Below are 26733 nucleotides of genomic sequence, written 5' to 3'. Positions count from 1 at the left end.
ATCAGCACGGTAAAAGAGGAGAGAATATTTAAAAGAAGAAAAACTGCTACAAGACGACAGTTTTAAATTAGAGGGGCAAAGGGTTAAAAGTAATATCAGGAAGTATTACTTTACTGATAGAGTAGTGGATGCATGGAATAGCCTTCCTGCAGAAGTGGTAGCTGCAAATACAGTGGAGGAGTTTAAGCATGCATGGGATAGGCATAAGGCCATCCTTCATATAAGATAGGGCCAGGGGCTATTCATAGTATTCAGATATATTGGTCAGACTAGATGGGCCAAATGGTTCTTATCTGCCGACACATTCTATGTTTCTAGGTTTAAAATGACCGCCAGTGGCCCCCTCGTTGGGGGTCATTATACTGTATGGGGGTCACTGGGAGTCATACTGAATAGGGGCTCTGGTGGTCATTATACTGTATGGGGGGGTCATTGGGGATCCTTATATTGTATAGGAGGTCATTAGGGATCATTATACTGAATTGGGGGGCACTTGGGGTCAGTATATAGTGTGTTGGAACGGGGGGGGGGGGGGAACTGGGGTTCATTATACTGTGTAAGAGGCCCTCACACAGTATAATGACCTCCCAGTGCCCCCCTCACATACCCATCATTACTGGAGCACAGGGGAGCTGGCAGTCCTTTCATTTGTTAACCACAGCTGATCTCCCTGTGCTCCTTCTCTCCTCAGGCCCACTGCAGCAGTGAGACACATGTCATGACGTCACCGCTGTGTAGCGAAAATTGAGGCACTCAGGTTTAGGTTATTGCAATCAAAACTTTTTTTTTATTTTTTTCAAGTTTTTGCAGTAGTTTTCAATTTTTGCTACATATATACTGGCTGTTTGCAGCCCTTGATTGGCACCAGGGACATTTGAATTGAGTGCGGTTCTCCATTCCATTCATTATTATGACATCACCGCTGGGCCGGGCCTGGAGGAGAGAAGGAGCTGCGGTTAATGAAAGGACCACCATCTCCACTGCCCTTCAGCAATGAGCCCTTCCATCTGTATTTATGGAAGCGCTCATAGCAGCCGGCCCAGCACCCGTCTGAGAGCTGGACTTAACCCTCTTGACACGCCATTGCACAGTGGGCCCCCCCAAGAGCAATGGGCCCCGGCACTTGCTGAGGTATGCCGGGTGCTAACGCCGGCCCTGCCTAGTACTATAAAAACTAGAGTGCTACCATTGGCTGGGGTAATATGAAGAATTTAAACATTAAGAGGCAAACACTTCATAAAGTTCAAATGTACCGTAAAGGGGATATCATTTAAACCTTTTCACACCTTACCTCCTCTACATAACGCTGTTATTGTAGCTTGATAAGGCTTTGTTCAGTGATAAGAGAGGACTTTGAAATGGTTGTAAATTTTCATTCTTGATTTTCTGTTTTATTCCATTATACATATATCTGTTATTTTTGTATGTTTTTTTTATTACAGATTCAAAAGGTTGTAAATAAGAAACTGAGAGAGAGATTCTGTCACCGTCAAAAGGAGGTGTCTGAAGAAAACCATAATCACCATAATGAACGCATGTTGTTCCATGGTATGATGCCTTTTCTTTGGTGTTGGTTAGGTTACTGTTGGGTATGGTGTCTGATATTTGGCCATCTCAAATCCTCAGCATATAGATGTCACTTCCTTCTTTTGCAAACGGTGGATTTGCGGTGAGGAAGCATCAGCTCAAATTGTCATGAAATTACAGCGCAGTGCATGTCAGTGGAGTTTTGCCGTGACTTATGTACATGTTTGCATTCCAGTATTCAGATCCGTGAGAGGATCTCCAAACCGGAGAAAAACGCTTCCATTCAATTTAATACATCCAGATGCATCCGTTCCGTTTGAATGCGGTTGTATTAAATCGAAACTGCACAAACCGGATCCAATACTAAAAACATTGTAAGTCAATAGGTGATGGATCTGTTCTTTTCGGATCTGGTTTGTTTAGTTTCACAGACCGGAATTCATAAATGGTCAAGGAGGTCAGATCGAGGTGTATCTGCCTTCTAGATTATCCGGGATATAATTATCACTCTGGAAGAATAATCTTAAAACATAACATTTAATATTTTTGCTAATAAAAATCCTTGATACTGTGTGCGAAAAAAGATAAATATAATGAGATGAACACGGTGTAGGACCATTAGTGGCTATGGCCCATGGTCATCTCAGTATATTGATAATAAATTAAAGTGCGCGGCGGCACTGAGAGGGTAACCAGTGTGTCCTACCGGTACCCAGGGAAGGTTGTCGGCTGCTTCAGCACACGATATTCCGGTAGTCGTTCTTCCTGTATGGATGGTCGGATGAATCAATAGGGAGATAGCAACCGGCTGACAGTCTAACACATGTGTGTAGGGTCCCTGGGGAAATCCTATGGCTGTCTGACCAATACCCTAAAAACTAGATGTGTGGTAGCAACCTGACCACAGGGCACTCGTCCTTAAAAGGACGACCCTGTCCGGAACCTTTCCCTGACTCTAGTAACTATATGTCCCTAATTATGCATGAGCATTGTCCCTACACGCATGTTTCACTGCCAGGACATTGGGCAGTTCATCAGGGGAGATGAAATAATAGTAAAGCAGGTCAATCCTAGATAAATGGTAAAACCTGATGACCAGAAATGACAGTCAGTCAAAATGGTCAATAGGTGCACGAGGATGATCGGCTCCTATGTGGGCTACCCCATAGATAGGGGGTTAGGAATAAATGCAGTAAACCGATGTGTGTAGCTGCATATGGGACGCCAACTAACCTGGCGTTCACTCCTTATTTAAATAGCCCTGTTCCCGCTGCTGATGACGTCAATAACAGACGTCAGGTGGCGCAGCGCTCGCCCGCACGTAGGCGTCGCGCATGCGCACAACACAGAGTTGAAACGAGGCTTGGGGCGCAGGACAAGTCCCTGATGCGAAATACACTCCTGCGCATGCGCGAACTCGCATCAGATATCGCGAGATCGCGGAAGCTAATGCCAACAGCGAGAGAAGTTGGAGGCAAATCAGGTATTTGATGCTTCACAGTATGCAATGATGTACCCACGATCGGACAATCATGGGTACAGCCAAGCATATTAAACCACAATCGGTTCTAATTTATAGATATTTGGGGCTATTCTTCCCATGTGGGATCGGAACAGCTGACGAATAGTGAAAAAAGCACAGTAACTGGTCATAGAAGATGGTCACAGGAGATAAGATAATATCTCATATAGGCTCTTGGTCAAATATGACTAAATCACCTATAACCTAATATTGCAAAATTATGGTACAATTGATTGTTATCGAATGGGTGTTCAAAACTACACACATAATGTTAGAAAGTGGTGTCTCAGGTATAACAGAAAGTGGCAAGAATAAGTGGGTAATGGCTAATACATTATAGCTGCTGTCAAAGAGGCGGTGGTAACAGTGGCATAGATCCATAAAAATGTCAGTCTACAAAAAACAGCTGTAATTCAACTGTTCATTGAGACCATTAGGTGTGACAGTTTTTAAGAGAAATATCCACCGTGTCTCCCGCTGTAGTAGGATTTTATCCCAATCGCCGCCTCTTTTGGGGGGGCTGACGGTCTCAATGCCCATAACCTTAATAACTTTGGGATTGCCTTGGTGTAGGTCACAGACATGTCGTGCCACTGGAGTATCGCAACGCTTATCAATATCTAGGAGATGCTCACCTATGCGTCTACGCAACTCGCGCTTTGTTTTTCCAATATACTCCATGTGGCAAACACAAGTGATTTTATATATCACCCCAACAGTTCTGCATGAGATGAAGTCTTTAATCTCAAAGTTACGTTTAAGGTTTGTACTGTAAAAAGTTTTTCCTGGGCTGATATTACCACAGGCCACACACCCACTGCATCTGAAACAGCCCACAGGCCGACGTCCAAGCCACATATTGGGCTTTACCGGTGGTGCAAGATGGCTATGCACCAATAAATCTTTGAGACTTTGTCCCTTTCTAAAAGTCACCTGTGGGTGTTCATGCAGGACTTCTCGGACATCCGGGTCCATAAGTAAAATGGGCCAGTGTCGTTTTAAAATCTCTCTTGATTCCTTTGCGGAACCGTCAAAAGTTGTAATGAACCTCACTTTTCTGTCACTTTCTTGTTTAGTCTTTGGGGTAAGTAGTGTCTCTCTTGGGGTATTTTTAGCCCTCTGAAATGCTCCTCTCAGTACCTTATCAGGGTAACCCCTGGCCCTAAATCTTTGCCGGAGGTCTGCTGCCTGTCGTAGGAACTCTTGCTCCTCAGAACAGTTTCTGCGCAAGCGCAGGTACTGTCCGTAAGGTATTCCTCTCTTTAGTGGCAGAGGATGACTACTCTGCCAGTGTAGGACTGAGTTTGTAGCAGTTGTCTTGCGAAAAACGGTTGTAGAGAGCTCACCACCAGGGTTCTTGGAAATGCGGACATCAAGAAAAGGGAGTGAACTCTCGCCAATCTCGTAGGTAAAACGGAGGCCTATACTGTTACAGTTAAGAGAGTCCACAAACTTTTTAAAATCCTGGGTGCCCGCATTCCAGACAAATATAGGGATATATATAGACCAAAACACATTGCCCAACTTCTCCTGAGTACGGCGATACCACATGTGTGACACTTTTTTGCAGCCAAGGTGGGCAAAGGGGCACATATTCCAAAGTGCACCTTTCGGATTTCGCAGGCCATTTTTTACACATTTTGATTGCAAGGTACTTCTCACACATTTGGGCCCCTAAATTGCCAGGGCAGTATAACTACGCCACAAGTGACCCCATTTTGGAAAGAAGACACCCCAAGGTATTCCGTGAGGGGCATGGCGAGTTCCTAGAATTTTTTATTTTTTGTCGCAAGTTAGTGGAATATGAGACTTTGTAAGGAAAAAAGAAAAAAAAAATCATCATTTTCCGCTAACTTGTGACAAAAAATAAAAAATACTAGGAACTCGCCGTGCCCCTCACGGAATACCTTGGGGTGTCTTCTTTCCAAAATGGGGTCACTTGTGGCGTAGTTATACTGCCCTGGCAATTTAGGGGCCCAAATGTGTAAGAAGTACCTTGCAATCAAAATGTGTAAAAAATGGCCTGCGAAATCCGAAAGGTGCTCTTTGGAATATGTGCCCCTTTGCCCACCTTGGCTGCAAAAAAGTGTCACACATCTGGTATCGCCGTACTCAGGAGAAGTTGGGGAATGTGTTTTGGGGTGTCATTTTACATATACCCATGCTGGGTGAGAGAAATATCTTGGCAAAAGATAACTTTTCCCATTTTTTTATACAAAGTTGGCATTTGACCAAGATATTTTTCTCACCCAGCATGGGTATATGTAAAATGACACCCCAAAACACATTCCCCAACTTCTCCTGAGTACGGCGATACCAGATGTGTGACACTTTTTTGCAGCCTAGATGCGCAAAGGGGCCCAAATTCCTTTTAGGAGGGCATTTTTAGACATTTGGATCCCAGACTTCTCACACTTTCGGGCCCCTAAAAAGCCAGGGCAGTATAAATACCCCACATGTAACCCCACTTTGGAAAGAAGACACCCCAAGGTATTCAATGAGGGGCATGGCGAGTTCCTAGAATTTTTTTTTTTTTTTGCATAAGTTAGCGGATATTGATTTTTTTTTTTTTGTTTTTTTCTCACAAAGTCTCACTTTCCGCTAACTTAGGACAAAAATTTCAATATTTCATGGACTCAATATGCCCCTCACGGAATACCTTGGGGTGTCTTCTTTCCGAAATGGGGTCACATGTGGGGTATTTATACTGCCCTGGCTTTTTAGGGGCCCTAAAGCGTGAGAAGAAGTCTGGAATATAAATGTCTAAAAATGTTTACGCATTTGGATTCCGTGAGGGGTATGGCGAGTTCATGTGAGATTTTATTTTTTGACACAAGTTAGTGGAATATGAGACTTTGTAAGAAAAAACAAAAACAAACAAAAAATTTCCGCTAACTTGTGCCAAAAAAAATGTCTGAGTGGAGCCTTACAGGGGGGTGATCAATGACAGGGGGGTGATCACCCATATAGACTCCCTGATCACCCCCGTCATTGATCACCCCCCTGGTAAGGCTCCATTCAGACGTCCGTATAATTTTTACGGATCCATGGATCGGATCCGCAAAACACATGCGGATGTCTGAATGGAGCCTTACAGTGGGGTTATCAATGACAGGGGGTGATCAGGGTGATCACCCCCCTGTCACTGATCACCCCCCCTGTAAGGCTCCATTCAGACGTCCGCATGATTTTTACGGATCCATGGATACATGGATCGGATCCACAAAACACATGCGGACGTCTGAATGGAGCCTTACAGGGGGGTTATCAATGACAGGGGGTGATCACCCCCCTGTCACTGATCACCCCCCCCCCCTGTAAGGCTCCATTCAGACGTCCGCAAGATTTTTACGGATCCATGGATACATGGATCGGATCCACAAAACACATGCGGACGTCTGAATGGAGCCTTACAGGGGGGTTATCAATGACAGGGGGTGATCAGGGTGATCACCCCCCTGTCACTGATCACCCCCCCTGTAAGGCTCCATTCAGACGTCCGCATGATTTTTACGGATCCATGGATACATGGATCGGATCCACAAAACACATGCGGACGTCTGAATGGAGCCTTACAGGGGGGTGATCAATGACAGGGGGGTGATCAGGGAGTGTATATGGGTGATCACCCGCCTGTCATTGATCACCCCCCTGTAAGGCTCCATTCAGACGTCCGTATGCGTTTTGCGGATCCGATCCATGTATCCGTGGATCCGTAAAAATCATACGGACGTCTGAACGGAGCCTGACAGGGGGGTGATCAATGACAGGGGGGTGATCAATGACAGGGGGGTGATCAATGACAGGGGGGTGATCAATGACAGGGGGGTGATCAATGACAGGGGGGTGATCAATGACAGGGGGGTGATCATGGGTGATCAGGGGTTTATAAGGGGTTAATAAGTGACGGGGGGGGGTGTAGTGTAGTGTGGTGTTTGGTGCGACTGTACTGAGCTACCTGAGTCCTCTGGTGGTCGATCCTAACAAAAGGGACCACCAGAGGACCAGGTAGGAGGTATATTGGACGCTGTTATGAAAACAGCGTCTAATATACCTGTTAGGGGTTAAAAAATTCGGATCTCCAGCCTGCCAGCGAGCGATCGCCGCTGGCAGGCTGGAGATCCACTCGCTTACCTTCCGTTCCTGTGAGCGCGCGCGCCTGTGTGCGCGCGTTCACAGGAAATCCCGGCCCTCGCGAGATGACGCGTATATGCGTCGTCGTGCGCAGGGCTGCCGCCTCCGGACCGCACATCTGCGTTAGGCGGTCCGGAGGCGGTTAAGTTAGTCTGTTGAGGGTGGACTCATTGTGGCAGGGGGCGTGTCTGGGCCCCTTCCTGCAAGAGTGACGCCCCTCTGGGCACCTTACTGGCTCATTTGCATACCAAATAAACTGGATTTTCTGAGGATAAAAACACCTATTGCTGGAACAAAGGCGCATCTTGAAATAAGGTACTAAGTGCTATTAGGCCATGGCTTTACTTCAATAGCGATTATCCTGGTGACAGATTTCCTTTAAAGCTCTCCTACAGCAGTGAAGATAAATGGCTGGGTTGTTATGGAAACCTGGAGTAAAACTGTATGTGGAGACTGTAGGACCTGCGAGCTTTTAGTGTCTGATAAGGGTCATGTGACCAAGCTTCTATTGGCTAATGCATTTTGGGGGAATATCTCAGGAATGGTACGTCCTAGAGAGCTGAAACCTTCCTGGACACCTGATGTACCTGTGTGCCAAATTTCGTGATTGTAAATGTGACGGTGTGGATTCCTTTAGCGGACATACATACTCAACTTTATATATTAGATGACTATATGGTAATTACTAATATAGCCTTTGTTGCGTCGTTTGCTATATTTCATAAACCAAACCCCTTTGTGTGATAAATGTTCTGTGCTGTCTGCATAGAGGGCTTGTCCATAAAATGGCTGCTGATAGAAGGTCATTTGATCAGCACAAGTTGCGCAAAACTGCTGTTGCCTGATTTTTTTGTGCACTGCCTCTGGCCGATCCTTTTTTACTTCCAATAAAGCTGCAAAGTGAACATTATGGTGAGTGCCGCTACTCGTGTTTCTTACTACTAAGTATTTATATGAATCTTTTGAGCAGAGCACCACCGAATATCGCTTTTGATCTAGTGCTGATAAGGGTCTATTCAGATTGATCACACATCGGGTAGTGCCGGCTGCGTTTTTTCTTTATAGACTTAGTCTGTGTATTGTGTTGGCAGAAGGCTCGCCTTCATACATACGAATGCAAGCAAATTTCATTCTGAATTAAATCTGTTCTGAATGGTTATTCTCATAGGTCACATTTGGGTTCAGTAGATTAAAAGTAAAAGTAATAAATCTGCTTGCTGGCAAAGCTTTGGTGCACAGCAGTGCTGTTTTATTTCCCAGTCACATCAGTTAATCACTAACTATAATCCAATTTAAGATGGGTCTATTACAGCCCTTGTAGGAAACTGTAAGGTTTGATTTCATCTCTGTGAAAACTACAACATATAATAAGTTGATCATTTAATTTTCATTCTACTTTTCAAACAGGTTCTCCCTTTATCAATGCAATCATTCACAAAGGCTTTGATGAGCGGCATGCATACATTGGGGGCATGTTTGGCGCTGGCATCTACTTTGCAGAAAATTCTTCAAAAAGCAATCAGTATGTGTATGGCATAGGAGGAGGAACTGGGTGCCCAACGCACAAGGATAGATCCTGTTATATTTGCCACAGGTTTGTACATTAGGCTTGGTTTCCACTTTTAGGTTTTCTGATGCAGTTCATTTTGTTAATACATTGTATTTTCTTATTTTGATCCTGAAATGCAGTCTGTAGCTGAGAGCTGGATTCATAATTCTGCAGGCTTTTCAAATGAAATCTCCCCGCATCCGTGCTTTCTGAATGTCAGCACAGAGCTTGCATCCAGGGAATTGTCTGTGTGCCACACACTGTGCAATAATCTAAACTGGTAAAATTGCTGCCCTGGTCCATTATAGGAGCTCAGCTTGCTAAATGTTTCCACTGACAACCAGCAAAGTTCTGAATACAGCTCCATGGTAGGTTTAGACGTGGCAGATGTTTTTATTTGCAGAATTTCCTGCATGTGTTTCATGAAAAGGATGAAAGCCACTATGAAAATCCACAACATGTGCAATGTGCTCTCAATTACGCAAGGATTTTTAAAACTATGAGTAAGGTTCTGACTACACCATCCATATAGAATGTACTACAGTATACATTATCTCTCTGAAAATCTGTAATCATTCTGCCATGTCTGAACTCCGCCATATACATACTGTAAAAAGTTGACAAGATAGAACGGTTTGTTGTTCTGGACAGTGGTTTTTGCGAATCATTCTTTGTACTACATACAGTATAATTATGCTGACAAAGCACAGTTTAAATGTCAGGACTTGATTTATTGTATTTTCCTCAAACTGCCATTAATTGTAGTCACTTGGAGGACATGCCAGGACTTCTGCCTGTGATTTATATGCGACCTTGTGTTTACGGCAGTAAGCATACAATGCAGCCTGCCTACATCTCTGGGAAATGAAATCATGTATAAAACACAGCTGCTAAGCTTGCAGTCTGAAATAGATCAGCATTATTTCATACTTCTGGACCCCTTTACCTAAAACTTGGTCAGTTGAAAGGGGTTTCCTGAGCTGATCATTCTGTTAGGGTCAGAAGGGTTTAAAAATGAAAAAAGAAGCATTTCTCACCTTCACTGATCCTCAGCCGCTTCTGTTTCCCACTGCTCTCCACCTCCTGCTTCAGCTGGAAATGCCCGGAAAGCCCTTTTTAGCCAGACCCTTTCCTGGCATTTTAAATATGTCAAACTAGGACAGGAAGCAGAGAGCAGCAGAAACCGAAGCAACGACGGGGATCACTGGAGGTTGAATAAAGCTTCTTTATTTTTATCCCTTTGTCAACCATTTTTTTTAATCAGTTATTTCTGACAAACACCTTTAAAAGATTCACTTCTTGGCGAATACCTCCATTGACAGCTTCTTCTGCCAGAAATGTAAAAGTGATGCAGAGAGAGCAAGCAGTTCAATTTTGTTTCCAATAGACAGCATTTGTTGTCGACTTCATATAACAAAATGGGTGGAGCGATGTATGAGATAACAAATGCCAGTTAACGTTTTACACACTTTATTATTATTTTTTATAGAATTAAATCCCATTGAAATCGGGAATTTATTTTGGTGTCAAAAGCAATGAAAATGGGATGGTCTAAGTGTACCTTCAACACTGTAGTAAAGGTTATTTTGGAGCCAGCTTACCTGTTTCTGTATACTGATAACTGTGGGATCCCAAATAATGAGCATAGCTTGTCTTCTGAGTAGATGCAACTGACATGAACTTATCCAGGTAATAAGCTTCTCTTTTTTCCTTTTAGACAAATGCTGTTCTGTAGAGTGACGCTTGGCAAGTCTTTCCTACAATTTAGCACTATGAAGATGGCACATGCCCCTCCGGGCCATCATTCGGTTATTGGCAGGCCTAGTGTAAATGGACTTGCATATGCAGAATATGTAATCTACAGAGGAGAACAGGTACAGTATGTGGTAAAAGATTAAATTACAGTTTCAGGTTAAAGGGTTACTGGTGTTACAGAAAGTGGCCGCAAGTATATGTCATAATCGTCTGTTGGCGTCCAGCTGACATTTGGGCTGTCATTTTTCCTCTTCTAAGATGCACAGTCACTGTAATCACTCAGGGAGTTTGACCAGGAGCATACCCTGAATTTTACCCTTTAATGGGGTTATCCAACACCTATAATGACCCCACTAATGCCCAGGCACCACATACAGGTTATACTTACCTAGCTCCTGATGTCCGCATGGCTGCCTCTGCATATCCCCGGCGACGGGGGTGAGGTATTTAGCCTGCAATGGGATTGAGCCTCCATATCGTCCCCCATAATGCTAGGGAGGCTCATTACCATTGCGGTCTGCCATTGGCTGTCCCGCTCTGCTGCTGTGGACCACTAGGTATACTGATGGTTAACCCCTTCACAGCCCTAGACCACAAGGGATGCTTTTAAGGGTAGGTTCACACAGAGGTTTTTTTTATGTTTTGTTTTTTGGAGGTTTTTGAGACAGATTTTCCTACAGGTTTTTAAGCCAAAGCCAGAAGTGGACTTTAAAGGAATTTGACATATAAAGGAAGGACTTGTACTTCTCCTTCTTGCTGGTTCCACGTCTGGCTTTTGTTGAAAAACCTGCAGGAAAATCTGCTTAAACTCTCTTCCAAAAACTCCACGTGAACTGACCCGAATTAATTTCCCTTACTGCCATAGATTACCAGGCATACAGATAACACCTTCACAGCTTAAGACTGCTACTGATACTGGATTTACCTCCACTGTGCTAGACCACTAAGTATACTGGTATTATCCTCTTCAGTGGCCTAGACCACAAAGGAAACTGATGTTAGGCGTATCACTGTTCCTCAGGTACTGATATTAACACTTTCACTACCCTATACCGTGCATCAGTTAACTGCTCACATAGTTTTTTGGTTAATAATAATCCCTACACTGCGAGCTCCCTATACATAAGCTAAATATTCATTTTTGTTCAGTAGATTTTGTTAAAAAGCAATTTTTATAATATGTAAATTACCTTGCTACCAGCAAGTAGGGCGGCTACTTGCTGGTAGCAGCCGCATCCTCCGCTGCTAATGGCGCCCCCTCCGCTGTGTGATTGACAGGGCCAGGGAACGGGATCGTTCTCTGCTGGCCCTGTTTGAATTCAAAATATCGCGCCTGCGCCGTACCTGTCTTTAATCGGCGCAGGCGCACTGAGAGGCGGCCGCTCCATCCTCAATGCGCCTGCGCCGGGTGTAGATGTGACGTCATCGGCGCAGGCGCATTGAGGATGGAGCGGCCGACAGGGCCGCCTCTCAGTACGCCTGCGCCGATTAAAGACATTCAAACAGGGCCAGCAGAGAACGATCCTGTTCCCTGGCCCTGTCACTCACACAGCGGAGGGGGCGTCATTATGAGAGGAGGATGCGGCTGCTACCAGCAAGTAGCCGCCCTACTTGCTGGTAGCAAGGTAATTTACATATTATAAAAATTGCTTTTTAACAAAATCTACTGAACAAAAATGAATATTTAGCTTATGTATAGGGAGCTCGCAGTGTAGGGATTATTATTGACAAAACAAAAAAAAAACGGTTTAGTGGGCTGACAGAAGCCCTTTAAGTTGTTCCCACCAATCCTAGTAATCTGCTATCACTTTGTGCGATTGAAATATTCCTTTAAAGGAAACCTGACAATGGTATCCTGTCTATTGGCATTGTGAATAGAGCAGGAGGAGCTGAGCAGATTAATATATAGTTTCTATAATCCCTGGTCTTTCTGGTCTGAGAAGTCCAGTGGATGGTGTCACTCAGTGATTGACAGCCTTTCCTGCATGAGTCTGTATACAAAAATAGCTGTTGACAGGTTCCCTTTAAGGGAACATTTCAGGTAAAACAGAGTTTTGCCTAGTGCAGGCCCTAAGGAGGAAGGACTCAAAGTATTAAAGAGCATCTGTCAGCATGATCAACCGTAGTAAACCAGGTATCCTGTCTGGTGGAGGGTTGATCATGCTGAGGGCAAGGACTCCTCTCTTGCAGTAAGCCGATGTGTCTTTATTGCAAAATTCCTATTTTATTTGTATGCTAATGAGGTGCTTTGAGCACTGAGGGACAGGCCTAGCCCCTGGGACCACTGCTTCACCTCAGCCCTTCTGCCTCAATCAGTCCCTCTCTCCCAGTGATTGACAGAGCCAGACATAATCACTGTTACAATGCCTGGCCCTGAAATCTCGCGATTGCTCTTGTGAGAATTCAGTTGGCGAATGTGCAGTAGATCTAATTTCGCTGTACTTCCTTCAGAGATCTTAACTGTGCCAACTGGAATTTTTCCAGCGCATGCACAAGTTTTCTGGGCTAGGCATCATGACTTTTCCAATGCCTGGCCCTGAAATCTCATGCATGTGCCAACATGAACTCGGTGGGCACAGTTCAGGGGCTAAGCCCCCCTCGATGCTCTTGGCACATCATTAGCATAACAGTCACTCATCATGCCTAGTTTATTAGGGTTGAGCATGTTGACAGATGCTGTTGAAAGAACACCAAACAGAATCCATGTTTTATGTGCCTGATCGGGCCCTGCACTATGCATTATTACTTTTTCTGGGGTGTTCTCTAAGATTTTAATGCTTTTTATACAGTAATGCTTGGAAGCGGCTTTGTTTTAATAAAGGGATTTTTTTATTTTATTAGAAAGATAGAACCAATCGAATACAATCTTGAGCGGCAATATTGCATACAGTAAGGTGCACAGAGTATACAATTTAACATCAAATAAGGTGTAAATATGAGCAAAAAAGAAGTAGTGTATAACGCCTGCATAGTATAAACAAATTGCACTTGTCTCTATGGCGGACATAGAATCCTATTATGTTGTGTTCTGAAAGTGAGAAATATTTGATAAACCAGTTTTATCTTTAACTGAAGGGAAATAAAACCAAATAAAATTATATTTTAAAAAAAGGGGAGGGTGGGGAAAGTAAGAAAAAAGGGGAGGGAAAATTGGTGAAGGCAAAAAACATTGAACTAGTGTGGAACTGTAGGTGTGTTATAGCTAGGTGCCAGCTATAGTGCCCTCTTATTGTGCCAGCCAGTGCCCTTATTAACAGCCACAGCATGTGAAACACCCCCTCCCATGAGCTTTCTAGTCAGAAGCGAAACATGATTTGTACCAGCTTGACTGAACAGATAAAGTACAGTATGTACAGAAAGAAAGTGACTGGGACTGTAAGGGAATACACTATATACTTGGTGGAGGTGATGAGGGACAGTGAGAGTATACAGTATATACAGAGTGGAGTGAGGGTTTGCATACAATATATGTAGAGTGGTGGTGATGGGGAGAGTTAGGGTATACAGTATATGCAGAGTAATTATGATGGAGACAAGGAGGATATACAGAGTGGAGGTGATGGGGGACAGTGAGGGTATACATACAGAGTGGAGCTGATGGGAGATTGAGGGCATACGTACACTATGGATGGTGATAGATTGGGGGTAATGGGTATACCGTATATCCAGAGTGGAGATGATGGAGACAGTGAAGCCATATACATACAGTATATAGTGAGTGGAGTAGATGTGTTTACAGGGAGGCTGGCTTATCATACCGTATAGAGAAGGAGATCATGTAGCATGGTTAGAAGTAGGGATGAGCGAACTCGAACTGTATAGTTCGGGTTCGTACCGAATTTTGGGGTGTCCGTGACACGGACCCGAACCCGGACATTTTCGTAAAAGTCCGGGTTCGGGTTCGGTGTTCGTCGCTTTCTTCGCGCTTTTGTGACGCTTTCTTGGCGCTTTTTGAAAGGCTGCAAAGCAGCCAATCAACAAGCGTCATACTACTTGCCCCAAGAGGCCATCACAGCCATGCCTACTATTGGCATGGCTGTGATTGGCCAGAGCACCATGTGACCCAGCCTCTATTTAAGCTGGAGTCACATAGCGCCGCCCGTCACTCTGCTCTGATTAGCGTAGGGAGAGGTTGCGGCTGCGACAGTAGGGCGAGATTAGGCAGATTAACTCCTCCAAAGGACTTGATTAACTGATCGATCTGCAGCTGTGGATCATTGAGCTGCTGATCCTCAATTGCTCACTGTTTTTAGGCTGCACAGACCGTTTGTCAGTCTCATTTTTCTGGGGTGATCGGCGGCCATTTTGTGTCTTGTGGTGCGCCAGCACAAGCTGCGACCAAGTGCATTTAACCCTCAATGGTGTGGTTGTTTTTTGGCTAAAGCCTACATCAGGGTGAAGCTGTCACACCAAGTGCATTTAACCAGCAATAGTCTGTTCATTTTTTGGCCATATACAAAATCAGGGGCAAGCTGCGCCTGTCACCAAGTGCATTTAACCCTCAATGGTGTGGTTGTTTTTTGGCTAAAGCCTACATCAGGGTGAAGCTGTCACACCAAGTGCATTTAACCAGCAATAGTCTGTTCATTTTTTGGCCATATACAAAATCAGGGGCAAGCTGCGCCTGTCACCAAGTGCATTTAACCCTCAATGGTGTGGTTGTTTTTTGGCTAAAGCCTACATCAGGGTGAAGCTGTCACACCAAGTGCATTTAACCAGCAATAGTCTGTTCATTTTTTGGCCATATACAAAATCAGGGGCAAGCTGCGCCTGTCACCAAGTGCATTTAACCCTCAATGGTGTGGTTGTTTTTTGGCTAAAGCCTACATCAGGGTGAAGCTGTCACACCAAGTGCATTTAACCAGCAATAGTCTGTTCATTTTTTGGCCATATCCCAGTCTAATTCTGTCACTAAATCCATACCGGTCACCCAGCGCCTAAATACTAGGCCTCAAATTTATATCCAGCTAAATCTGTCCCTAGTGCTGTAGCTGGGCGAGTTATTTAGTGTCCGTTCAAGCACATTTCTTGTTCTGGGTTGAAATACAATTCCCAATTTAGCAATTTCATAATTTAGTGGTTCCTGCTATATCAGAGCTATTTGAAATCTATCCCAAAAAGGGTATATAATATTGAAGGTGCACATTGGGTCATTCAGAATAACTTCACACACACCCGCTACTGTGTATTTCCAAGTCTAATTCTGTCACTAAACCCATACCTGTCACCCAGCGCCTAAATACTAGGCCTCAAATTTAAATCCCTCTAAATCTCTCGTTACCCACCGCTGTACTGTTGTTGCTGGGCAAGATATTTAGTGTCCGTCAAAGCACATTTTTTGTTCTGGGTTGAAGTACAATTCCCAATTTAGCAATTTCATAATTTAGTGGTTTCTGCTATATCAGAGCTATTTGAAATCTATCCCTAAAAGGGTATATAATATTGAAGGTGCACATAGGGTCATTCAGAATAACTTCACACACACGCTTCTGTGCATTTCCAAGTCTAATTCTGTCACTAAATCCATACCGGTGACCCAGCGCCTAAATACTAGGCCTCAAATTTAAATCCCTCTAAATCTCTCGTTACCCACCACTGTACTGTTGTTGCTGGGCAAGATATTTAGTGTCCGTCAAAGCACATTTTTTGTTCTGGGTTGAAGTACAATTCCCAATTTAGCAATTTCATAATTTAGTGGTTTCTGCTATATCAGAGCTATTTGAAATCTATCCCTAAAAGGGTATATAATATTGAAGGTGCACATAGGGTCATTCAGAATAACTTCACACACACGCTTCTGTGCATTTCCAAGTCTAATTCTGTCACTAAATCCATACCGGTGACCCAGCGCCTAAATACTAGGCCTCAAATTTAAATCCCTCTAAATCTCTCGTTACCCACCGCTGTACTGTTGTTGCTGGGCAAGATATTTAGTGTCCGTCAAAGCACATTTTTTGTTCTGGGTTGAAGTACAATTCCCAATTTAGCAATTTCATAATTTAGTGGTTTCTGCTATATCAGAGCTATTTGAAATCTATCCCTAAAAGGGTATATAATATTGAAGGTGCACATAGGGTCATTCAGAATAACTTCACACACACGCTTCTGTGCATTTCCAAGTCTAATTCTGTCACTAAATCCATACCGGTGACCCAGCGCCTAAATACTAGGCCTCAAATTTAAATCCCTCTAAATCTCTCGTTACCCACCGCTGTACTGTTGTTGCTGGGCAAGATATTTAGTGTCCGTCAAAGCACATTTTTTGTTCTGGGTTGAAGTACAATTCCCAATTTAGCAATTTCATAATTTAGTGGTTCCTGCTATATCAGAGCTATTTGAAATCTATCCCAAAAAGGGTATATAATATTGAAGGTGCACATTGGGTCATTCAGAATAACTTCACACACACCCGCTACTGTGTATTTCCAAGTCTAATTCTGTCACTAAACCCATACCTGTCACCCAGCGCCTAAATACTAGGCCTCAAATTTAAATCCCTCTAAATCTCTCGTTACCGCTGTACTGTTGTAGCTGGGAAAGTTATTTAGTGCCCGTCAAAGCACATTTTTTGTTCTGGGTTGAAGTACAATTCCCAATTTAGCAATTTCATAATTTAGTGGTTCCTGCTATATCAGAGCTATTTGAAATCTATCCCAAAAAGGGTATATAATATTCAAGGTGCACATTGGGTCATTCAGAATAACTTCACACACACGCTTCTGTGCATTTCCAAGTCTAATTCTGTCACTAAATCCATACCGGTCACCCAGCGCCTAAATACTAGGCCTCAAATTTATATCCCGCTGAATTTGAATACAATACATTGGGCCAAATAATATATTTGTTGTTGTGGTGAACCATAACAATGAGAAAAACATCTAGTAAGGGACGCGGACGTGGACATGGTCGTGGTGGTGTTAGTGGACCCTCTGGTGCTGGGAGAGGACGTGGCCGTTCTGCCACATCCACACGTCCTAGTGTACCAACTACCTCAGGTCCCAGTAGCCGCCAGAATTTACAGCGATATATGGTGGGGCCCAATGCCGTTCTAAGGATGGTAAGGCCTGAGCAGGTACAGGCATTAGTCAATTGGGTGGCCGACAGTGGATCCAGCACGTTCACATTATCTCCCACCCAGTCTTCTGCAGAAAGCGCACAGATGGCGCCTGAAAACCAACCCCATCAGTCTGTCACATCACCCCCATGCATACCAGGGAAACTGTCTCAGCCTCAAGTTATGCAGCAGTCTCTTATGCTGTTTGAAGACTCCGCTGGCAGGGTTTCCCAAGGGCATCCACCTAGCCCTTCCCCAGCGGTGAAAGACATAGAATGCACTGACGCACAACCACTTATGTTTCCTGATGATGAGGACATGGGAATACCACCTCAGCATGTCTCTGATGATGACGAAACACAGGTGCCAACTGCTGCGTCTTTCTGCAGTGTGCAGACTGAACAGGAGGTCAGGGATCAAGACTGGGTGGAAGACGATGCAGGGGACGATGAGGTCCTAGACCCCACATGGAATGAAGGTCGTGCCACTGACTTTCACAGTTCGGAGGAAGAGGCAGTGGTGAGACCGAGCCAACAGCGTAGCAAAAGAGGGAGCAGTGGGCAAAAGCAGAACACCCGCCGCCAAGAGACTCCGCCTGCTACTGACCGCCGCCATCTGGGACCGAGCACCCCAAAGGCAGCTTCAAGGAGTTCCCTGGCATGGCACTTCTTCAAACAATGTGCTGACGACAAGACCCGAGTGGTTTGCACGCTGTGCCATCAGAGCCTGAAGCGAGGCATTAACGTTCTGAACCTGAGCACAACCTGCATGACCAGGCACCTGCATGCAAAGCATGAACTGCAGTGGAGTAAACACCTTAAAACCAAGGAAGTCACTCAGGCTCCCCCTGCTACCTCTTCTGCTGCTGCCGCCTCGGCCTATTCTGCTGCTGCCGCCTCGGCCTCTTCCTCCGCCTCTGGAGGAACGTTGGCACCTGCCGCCCAGCAAACAGGGGATGTACCACCAACACCACCACCACCACCTCCGTCACCAAGCGTCTCAACCATGTCACACGCCAGCGTTCAGCTCTCCATCTCACAAACATTTGATAGAAAGCGTAAATTCCCACCTAGCCACCCTCGATCCCTGGCCCTGAATGCCAGCATTTCTAAACTACTGGCCTATGAAATGCTGTCATTTAGGCTGGTGGACACAGACAGCTTCAAACAGCTCATGTCGCTTGCTGTCCCACAGTATGTTGTTCCCAGCCGGCACTACTTCTCCAAGAGAGCCGTGCCTTCCCTGCACAACCAAGTATCCGATAAAATCAAGTGTGCACTGCGCAACGCCATCTGTAGCAAGGTCCACCTAACCACAGATACGTGGACCAGTAAGCACGGCCAGGGACGCTATATCTCCCTAACTGCACACTGGGTAAATGTAGTGGCAGCTGGGCCCCAGGCGGAGAGCTGTTTGGCGCACGTCCTGCCGCCGCCAAGGATCGCAGGGCAACATTCTTTGCCTCCTGTTGCCACCTCCTCCTTCTCGGCTTCCTCCTCCTCTTCTTCCACCTGCTCATCCAGTCAGCCACACACCTTCACCACCAACTTCAGCACAGCCCGGGGTAAACGTCAGCAGGCCATTCTGAAACTCATATGTTTGGGGGACAGGCCCCACACCGCACAGGAGTTGTGGCGGGGTATTGAACAACAGACCGACGAGTGGTTGCTGCCGGTGAGCCTCAAGCCCGGCCTGGTGGTGTGTGATAATGGGCGAAATCTCGTTGCAGCTCTGGGACTAGCCAATTTGACGCACATCCCTTGCTTGGCGCATGTGCTGAATTTGGTGGTGCAGAAGTTCATTCACAACTACCCCGACATGTCAGAGCTGCTGCATAAAGTGCGGGCCGTCTGTTCGCGCTTCCGGCGTTCACATCCTGCCGCTGCTCGCCTGTCTGCGCTACAGCGTAACTTCGGCCTTCCCGCTCACCGCCTCATATGCGACGTGCCCACCAGGTGGAACTCCACCTTGCACATGCTGGACAGACTGTGCGAGCAGCAGCAGGCCATAGTGGAGTTTCAGCTGCAGCACGCACGGGTCAGTCGCACTACAGAACAGCACCACTTCACCACCAATGACTGGGCCTCCATGCGAGACCTGTGTGCCCTGTTGCGCTGTTTCGAGTACTCCACCAACATGGCCAGTGGCGATGACACCGTTATCAGCGTTACAATACCACTTCTATGTCTCCTTGAGAAAACACTTAGGGCGATGATGGAACAGGAGGTGGCCCAGGAGGAGGAGGAGGAGGATGAGGAAGAGGGGTCATTTTTAGCACTTTCAGGCCAGTCTCTTCGAAGTGACTCAGAGGGAGGTTTTTTGCAACAGCAGAGGCCAGGTACAAATGTGGCCAGCCAGGGCCCACTACTGGAGGACGAGGAGGACGAGGATGAGGAGGAGGTGGAGGAGGATGAGGATGAAGCATGGTCACAGCGGGGTGGCACCCAACGCAGCTCGGGTCCATCACTGGTGCGTGGCTGGGGGGAAAGGCAGGACGATGACGATACGCCTCCCACAGAGGACAGCTTGTCCTTATCCCTGGGCAGCCTGGCACACATGAGCGACTACATGCTGCAGTGCCTGCGCAACGACAGCAGAGTTGCCCACATTTTAACCTGTGCGGACTACTGGGTTGCCACCCTGCTGGATCCACGCTACAAAGACAATGTTGCCACCTTACTTCCTGCACTGGAGCGTGATAGGAAGATGCGCGAGTACAAGCGCACGTTGGTAGACGCGCTACTGAGAGCATTCCCAAATGTCACAGGGGAACAAGTGGAAGCCCAAGGCCAAGGCAGAGGAGGAGCAAGAGGTCGCCAAGGCAGCTGTGTCACGGCCAGCTCCTCTGAGGGCAGGGTTAGCATGGCAGAGATGTGGAAAACTTTTGTCAACACGCCACAGCTAACTGCACCACCACCTGATACGCAACGTGTTAGCAGGAGGCAACATTTCACTAACATGGTGGAACAGTACGTGTGCACACCCCTCCACGTACTGACTGATGGTTCGGCCCCATTCAACTTCTGGGTCTCTAAATTGTCCACGTGGCCAGAGCTAGCCTTTTATGCCTTGGAGGTGCTGGCCTGCCCGGCAGCCAGCGTTTTGTCTGAACGTGTATTCAGCACGGCAGGGGGCGTCATTACAGACAAACGCAGCCGCCTGTCTACAGCCAATGTGGACAAGCTGACGTTCATAAAAATGAACCAGGCATGGATCCCACAGGACCTGTCCGTCCCTTGTCCAGATTAGACATTAACTACCTCCCCATAACCATATATTATTGGACTCCAGGGCACTTCCTCATTCAATCCTATTTTTATTTTCATTTTACCATTATATTGCGATGCTACCCAAAGTTGAATGAACCTCTCCTCTGCCTGTGTGCTAGGCCTAAATATATGCCAATGGACTGTTGCAGTGGTGGCTGACATGAAGCCTGATTCTCTGCTATGACATGCAGACTAATTCTCTGCTGACATGAAGCCAGATTGTCTGTTACGGGACCTCTCTCCTCTGCCTGGGTGCTGGGCCTAAATTTATGACAATGGACTGTTGCAGTGGTGGCTGACGTGAAGCCTGATTCTCTGCTATGACATGCAGACTGATTCTCTGCTGACATGAAGCCAGATCGTCTGTTACGGGACCTCTCTGCTCTGCCTGTGTGCTAGGCCTAAATATATGCCAATGGACTGTTGCAGTGGTGGGTGACGTGAAGCCTCATTCTCTGCTATGACATGCAGACTGATTCTCTGCTGACATGAAGCCAGATTGTCTGTTACGGGACCTCTCTGCTCTGCCTGTGTGCTAGGCCTAAATATATGCCAATGGACTGTTGCAGTGGTGGGTGACGTGAAGCCTCATTCTCTGCTATGACATGCAGACTGATTCTCTGCTGTCATGAAGCCAGATTGTCTGTTACGGGACCTCTCTGCTCTGCCTGTGTGCTAGGCCTAAATATATGCCAATGGACTGTTGCAGTGGTGGCTGACGTGAAGCCTCATTCTCTGCTATGACATGCAGACTGATTCTCTGCTGACATGAAGCCAGATTCTCTGTTACGGGACCTCTCTCCTCTGCCTGTGTGTGTGCTGGGCCTAAATATATGCCAATGGACTGTTGCAGTGGTGGCTGACGTGAAGCCTCATTCTCTGCTATGACATGCAGACTGATTCTCTGCTGACATGAAGCCAGATTCTCTGTTACGGGACCTCTCTCCTCTGCCTGTGTGTGTGCTGGGCCTAAATATATGCCAATGGACTGTTGCAGTGGTGGCTGACGTGAAGCCTCATTCTCTGCTATGACATGCAGACTGATTCTCTGCTGACATGAAGCCAGATTCTCTGTTACGGGACCTCTCTCCTCTGCCTGTGTGTGTGCTGGGCCTAAATATATGCCAATGGACTGTTGCAGTGGTGGCTGACGTGAAGCCTCATTCTCTGCTATGACATGCAGACTGATTCTCTGCTGACATGAAGCCAGATTCTCTGTTACGGGACCTCTCTCCTCTGCCTGTGTGCTAGGCCTAAATATATGCCAATGGACTGTTGCAGTGGTGGCTGACGTGAAGCCTCATTCTCTGCTATGACATGCAGACTAATTCTCTGCTGACATGAAGACAGATTCTCTGTTACGGGACCTCTCTCCTCTGCCTGGGTGCCGGGGCCTAAATATCTGAGAATGGACTGTTCCAGTGGTGGGTGACGGGAAGCCAGATTCTCTGCTATGGAACCTCTCTCCAATTGATTTTGGTTAATTTTTATTTATTTAATTTTTATTTTAATTAATTTCCCTATCCACATTTGTTTGCAGGGGATTTACCTACATGTTGCTGCCTTTTGCAGCCCTCTAGCCCTTTCCTGGGCTGTTTTACAGCCGTTTTAGTGCCGAAAAGTTCGGGTCCCCATTGACTTCAATGGGGTTCGGGTTCGGGACGAAGTTCGGATCGGGTTCGGATCCCGAACCCGAACATTTCCGGGATGTTCGGCCGAACTTCTCGAACCCGAACATCCAGGTGTTCGCTCAACTCTAGTTAGAAGGTCCTGGCAGCATACACACTACACTGACTTACTGTGCTGTGTGTACAAGTATCTGTGCTATTTGTTCACTGAAAGCCACACTGGGTGTAAGATGTGACTATTCAGTGATCAGATAAGACACACTGCTTCTCTACACTGACACCTGCTGGGGTTCAGACTGTTAGACGCCCCCACAGATTTCAGGACGGTTTGGAGGAGAAAAATTTATTGGTTTGAAAAATATGGTATACATTTTTGCTATCCTCTTAATCACAGTTATTTATGATGCATGTTTTACAGTGTATGAAAAAAGGGGGGTTTTTTTGCAGCCTGTTTTATAAAATAAGTAAAAGTTGAATGCCAGGTTTATGTAACCCAAAATGTTGCCACTGAAATTACTCATTCAAAACAGCACCTCATGCATCTACATCCACTGAAAAATGTCATGCTGCTAAGAAAAAAAACAACAATCCCTGCTTACTTAAAGTAGCACTGCCACAAATTATTTATCTTGCCCATTATAAATGTGCATTATGTAAGCTGTAGTAAGGGTAATCTTTTTTTTTTTTTTTATCAGCAACTGTATTTATAGGTTATAACTAGTGATGAGCGAAGCTTCGGATGCTACATCCAAAGTCGCTTTGTTCAAAACTTCAGATTAATACTGTACGGAGATCCGTCTCTGTACAGAATTAAAATATATAGGCTCCGATAAGCAGAAGTCGCGCAAGACTTCATTGAATAACCACTTTAAAACTTTGAATCGAAGCAGAGTTCAGTTCCAAGTTTTAAAGTGGTTTTCCACTTTAAAAATCAACCACCGAAGTTATTCAATGAAGTCTTGCGCAACTTTGCGAATAACTGACTTCGGCTCATCGGAGAGCATACATTTTAATACAGTACGGAGACAATACTATGTACAATATTCTGAAATTTTTAATGAAGTGACTTTGGATGTAGCATCCGAAGCTTGCTTCGCTCATAAACCAGTTATAACCTCTCTTCTGATCCTCAGCGGTGTCATGTGACCAACGCTTCGATCTCTAGCTGACACAGGACAGGAAGTCAGTGAAGTTACTTCTCTATTCATTCCTATGAGGCTGACATTGAGGCTCCCATAGGAACACACAGAGAAACTGGCTTCCTGTCCACATATAACATGCTGTGGAGAGTCAGAGTGCTGGTTACATGACACAGCTGAGGATCAGAAAGGAGGTTATCCCTCAAAAATATAATCACTGGTAAGAAGATTACCTTTGCTAAAGTTTATATCATGTACCTCTCTAGCAGGTCAGAGAATAAAAACTTTAGTCAGAGTGGTTTATTAAACAACATACTTTGAGTAAAGCCAGTATGGAAATTATGGATTGGCGGGTTAAGTAGCAGTGAACTAATACCTGTATTTCATTCTGCAGGCTTACCCAGAGTATCTCATCACATACCAGATTGTGAAGCCAGAAGCTCCTCTACAAGCTGCCACAACAGCAGAACAGAAAACCTAGAAAATCAGGATCTCAATGGACTTTTCAAAAATGAACAACACAGTGACTAAGAGACTTGATAAGTGTTACATTGATGGTGGACGCACTCCCACTGGCTACTGTTCCTTTAATGAAGATGTTTACAAGGAGCTGCCTTTTTTTTAAATAAAGTTTCTCAGGCTCATTTTAACTAGATCATCCAAGGCAAAAAAAAAAAAAAACATATTTGCAAAAAAAATGTGTCTGAGGTTTTAGCAGCATTATATTATGTATTGCCACATCATCATTTCCAAACTGGTTTGAGTGTTACATGTACGTGTAACGTTTTCTGTGACCATTTTATTAAACTGTCAGCTTGACTACTTGGAAAGAGGATGCGGCATAATCCACTATTTATTTGTGTATAAATACACTAAAATGAGCTAGGATCTTCAAATGATTCCTCTTTCCCTTTGCACAAAGGTAAGTTCATAGACAATACAATCTTTAATTACCATGGGACAAGTCAGAAAATTTGATAAATGTCTTATGATATTTGCACTTTTATGAATCCATGTATTGTCTACATATGAAGGAGGAACACAGAGGCGTAAAACCCTAAAGCTGGATGTACAAAAAGGTCCCTTACTGATACATTATTCCCTTTGTATGTAGAGTATTGTGCTTTAAAGAGGTATTCCAGTTTATGCATTGTGTTATGAGAAGTTTAGTCTTGTAAGGCTACTTTTACACTTGCGTTGCCTGTGTCCGTTATCTGGTACAGGCTCTCGAAACCACAACACAACACTTCAGTTTTGTCCCTATTTATTGTCAATGGGGACAAAATTAAACAAACTGGAACGGAGTGCACCAGAATACATTCCATTCCAGTTTCTTGCGTTCCTGCGCTGGACACAAAATGTGCGGCATGGGAAACTGAACAAGCCGGATCCGGCACCAAAAACCATAACCATAAGACAATGGTGCCGGATCTGTTGGAGACGAATAAACCAAATCTGGAGCCCGTTGACATACAATAGTTTTAGTACCGGATCTGGTTTCTTCATTGTCGATATACAACCAGATCCGTTCCGAACGGTTGCAGCTGGTTCTATTATTAGAACGGTAGCATTTTGCTGTGGTTTTAAGATGCTATGTCGGATCTCAAAACTGTACAGCAAAAACGCTTATGTGAAAGTAGCCTAATATAGTTTTCTGTGTTAGCCTTTCATAATCTGCAAGATTTATTCTTGTGGTCACTAAAGTTTAATTGATAAAAATCTGTCCTGTTCATGTGCTGGACACACAGGCAGGTATACTGCTCATTAAGAGAGAGAGCACTGATGTGAGCCGTGGACCTTGAGTGTCCATTACATGACCAGGACAGATTCTCACCACCTGGAAGTAAACCCTGTAATGACCTCAAGAATCTTATTACAATATTTTATCACATTCCATTGTATGCAATGAGTTTGCTTTATTTTCTAAAACCAAAATACTTCTTTATACAAACCCAATCTACCCCGAAGACAGCTTTCTGTCTGCTTGTGGTAGCATCACACCCACCTTTACATATATACTCCTAGGCAGCAGTTTCTGGACATTTTACTTGGGCACGCCTGGTCAGTATTCTACTAGACAAGTTGTGTTCCTCCTGGGAAAGCAAGCATAATGCTCACTGTACAAGATAAATAATGTATGACAGGCAACCTTTTCTTGTACTCCCAGAGACTATCTGGATTTTACATCTAAAGAGTGAGGTAGACTATCTCCTTACCACCAGCTTCCATTGTTTACATGTTATTTCTATCTTTTTCTTCCCATTTCTACGGTTAGTACATGATTCATGTAATACAAAGACTCATTTAGCTCTCCTATGTCCCCTGAGAAGGACTGCTATGCTGTCTAAATGTAATCCTTCCTATCAGTACCATAAGCGCAAGCAACTGGTAGAAGTTGTTACAGCATATTCTAGGTTATCTTGGAATAATTTTGCCATAGGAATAATGTTGAAAAAGATAGAAGCCTCTATACCCTACATTTTTACCCTACCAGTGGAGCAGAATAGTATAACATGTTACCATAGAGAAACTACTGCTCACCATTATTCATGAATGTAACCAAATCTTCTCACATCTATGGTTATTTTCTTTATTTCCTGTCACTTCTCTGGAGCAGCCCATCCTGCATCAGTCATGGAAGGGTTTAATGTACTGTATCTCCCAGTGAGCCTTAGGCCTCATGCACACGACCGTGGTGTGTTTTGCGGTCCGCAAATCGCGAATCCGCAAAACACGGATGGTGTCTGTGCGCGTTCCGCAATTTGCAGAACGGCACGGACACCCTCTAATATAAATGCCTATTCTTGTCCGCAAAGCGCAGACAAGTATAGGACATGTTATATTTTTTTAGCGGGGCCACGGAACGGAGCACTGGATGCGGACAGCACACGGACTGCTGTCCGCATCTTTTGCGGCCCCATTGATGTGAATGGGTCCGCACCCGAGCCGCCAAAACGGCGGCTCAGATGCGGACCAAAACAATGGCCGTGAGCATGAGGCCTTAGAGATGACAATGCATTTGTGTTGCAACCTGTATCATATAGGTCTAGAAGGTAATTGGTAATATGTAAGAATATCCCTTTGCCTTCTGCCTGTCGTAATACTTTGCTGTCTTTCTTTATATGGCGAATAAGTGTGATTTTACTAGGTCATAAT

The 26733-nt window shown here is 45.0% G+C and overlaps 1 protein-coding gene across 2 annotated transcripts in view; it reads left to right on the top strand.

Annotated features, from left to right (window-relative positions):
• The window catches only part of LOC122945970 (poly [ADP-ribose] polymerase tankyrase-1), a 261810-nt gene extending 237400 nt beyond the window's left edge, over positions 1 to 24410 (top strand). The window contains exons 25-28 of one of the 2 annotated variants that reach the window (XM_044305225.1): positions 1443 to 1548; positions 8591 to 8777; positions 10450 to 10606; positions 23972 to 24410. In XM_044305225.1, coding sequence (XP_044161160.1) covers positions 1443 to 1548; positions 8591 to 8777; positions 10450 to 10606; positions 23972 to 24058 — 537 coding nt within the window. In that variant the 3' untranslated portion in view covers positions 24059 to 24410. The remainder of the gene's footprint in view (positions 1 to 1442; positions 1549 to 8590; positions 8778 to 10449; positions 10607 to 23971) is intronic. The other variant, XM_044305216.1, reaches the window with a different exon arrangement.
• Positions 24411 to 26733: the final 2323 nt, after the last annotated feature.

The sequence above is a fragment of the Bufo gargarizans genome, chromosome 1 (genome assembly GCF_014858855.1).
Source record: "Bufo gargarizans isolate SCDJY-AF-19 chromosome 1, ASM1485885v1, whole genome shotgun sequence".
Classification (NCBI taxonomy): domain Eukaryota; kingdom Metazoa; phylum Chordata; class Amphibia; order Anura; family Bufonidae; genus Bufo; species Bufo gargarizans.
The sequence above is the reverse complement of the archived record's forward strand: the minus strand, read 5'-3'. Positions and strand labels throughout refer to the sequence as shown.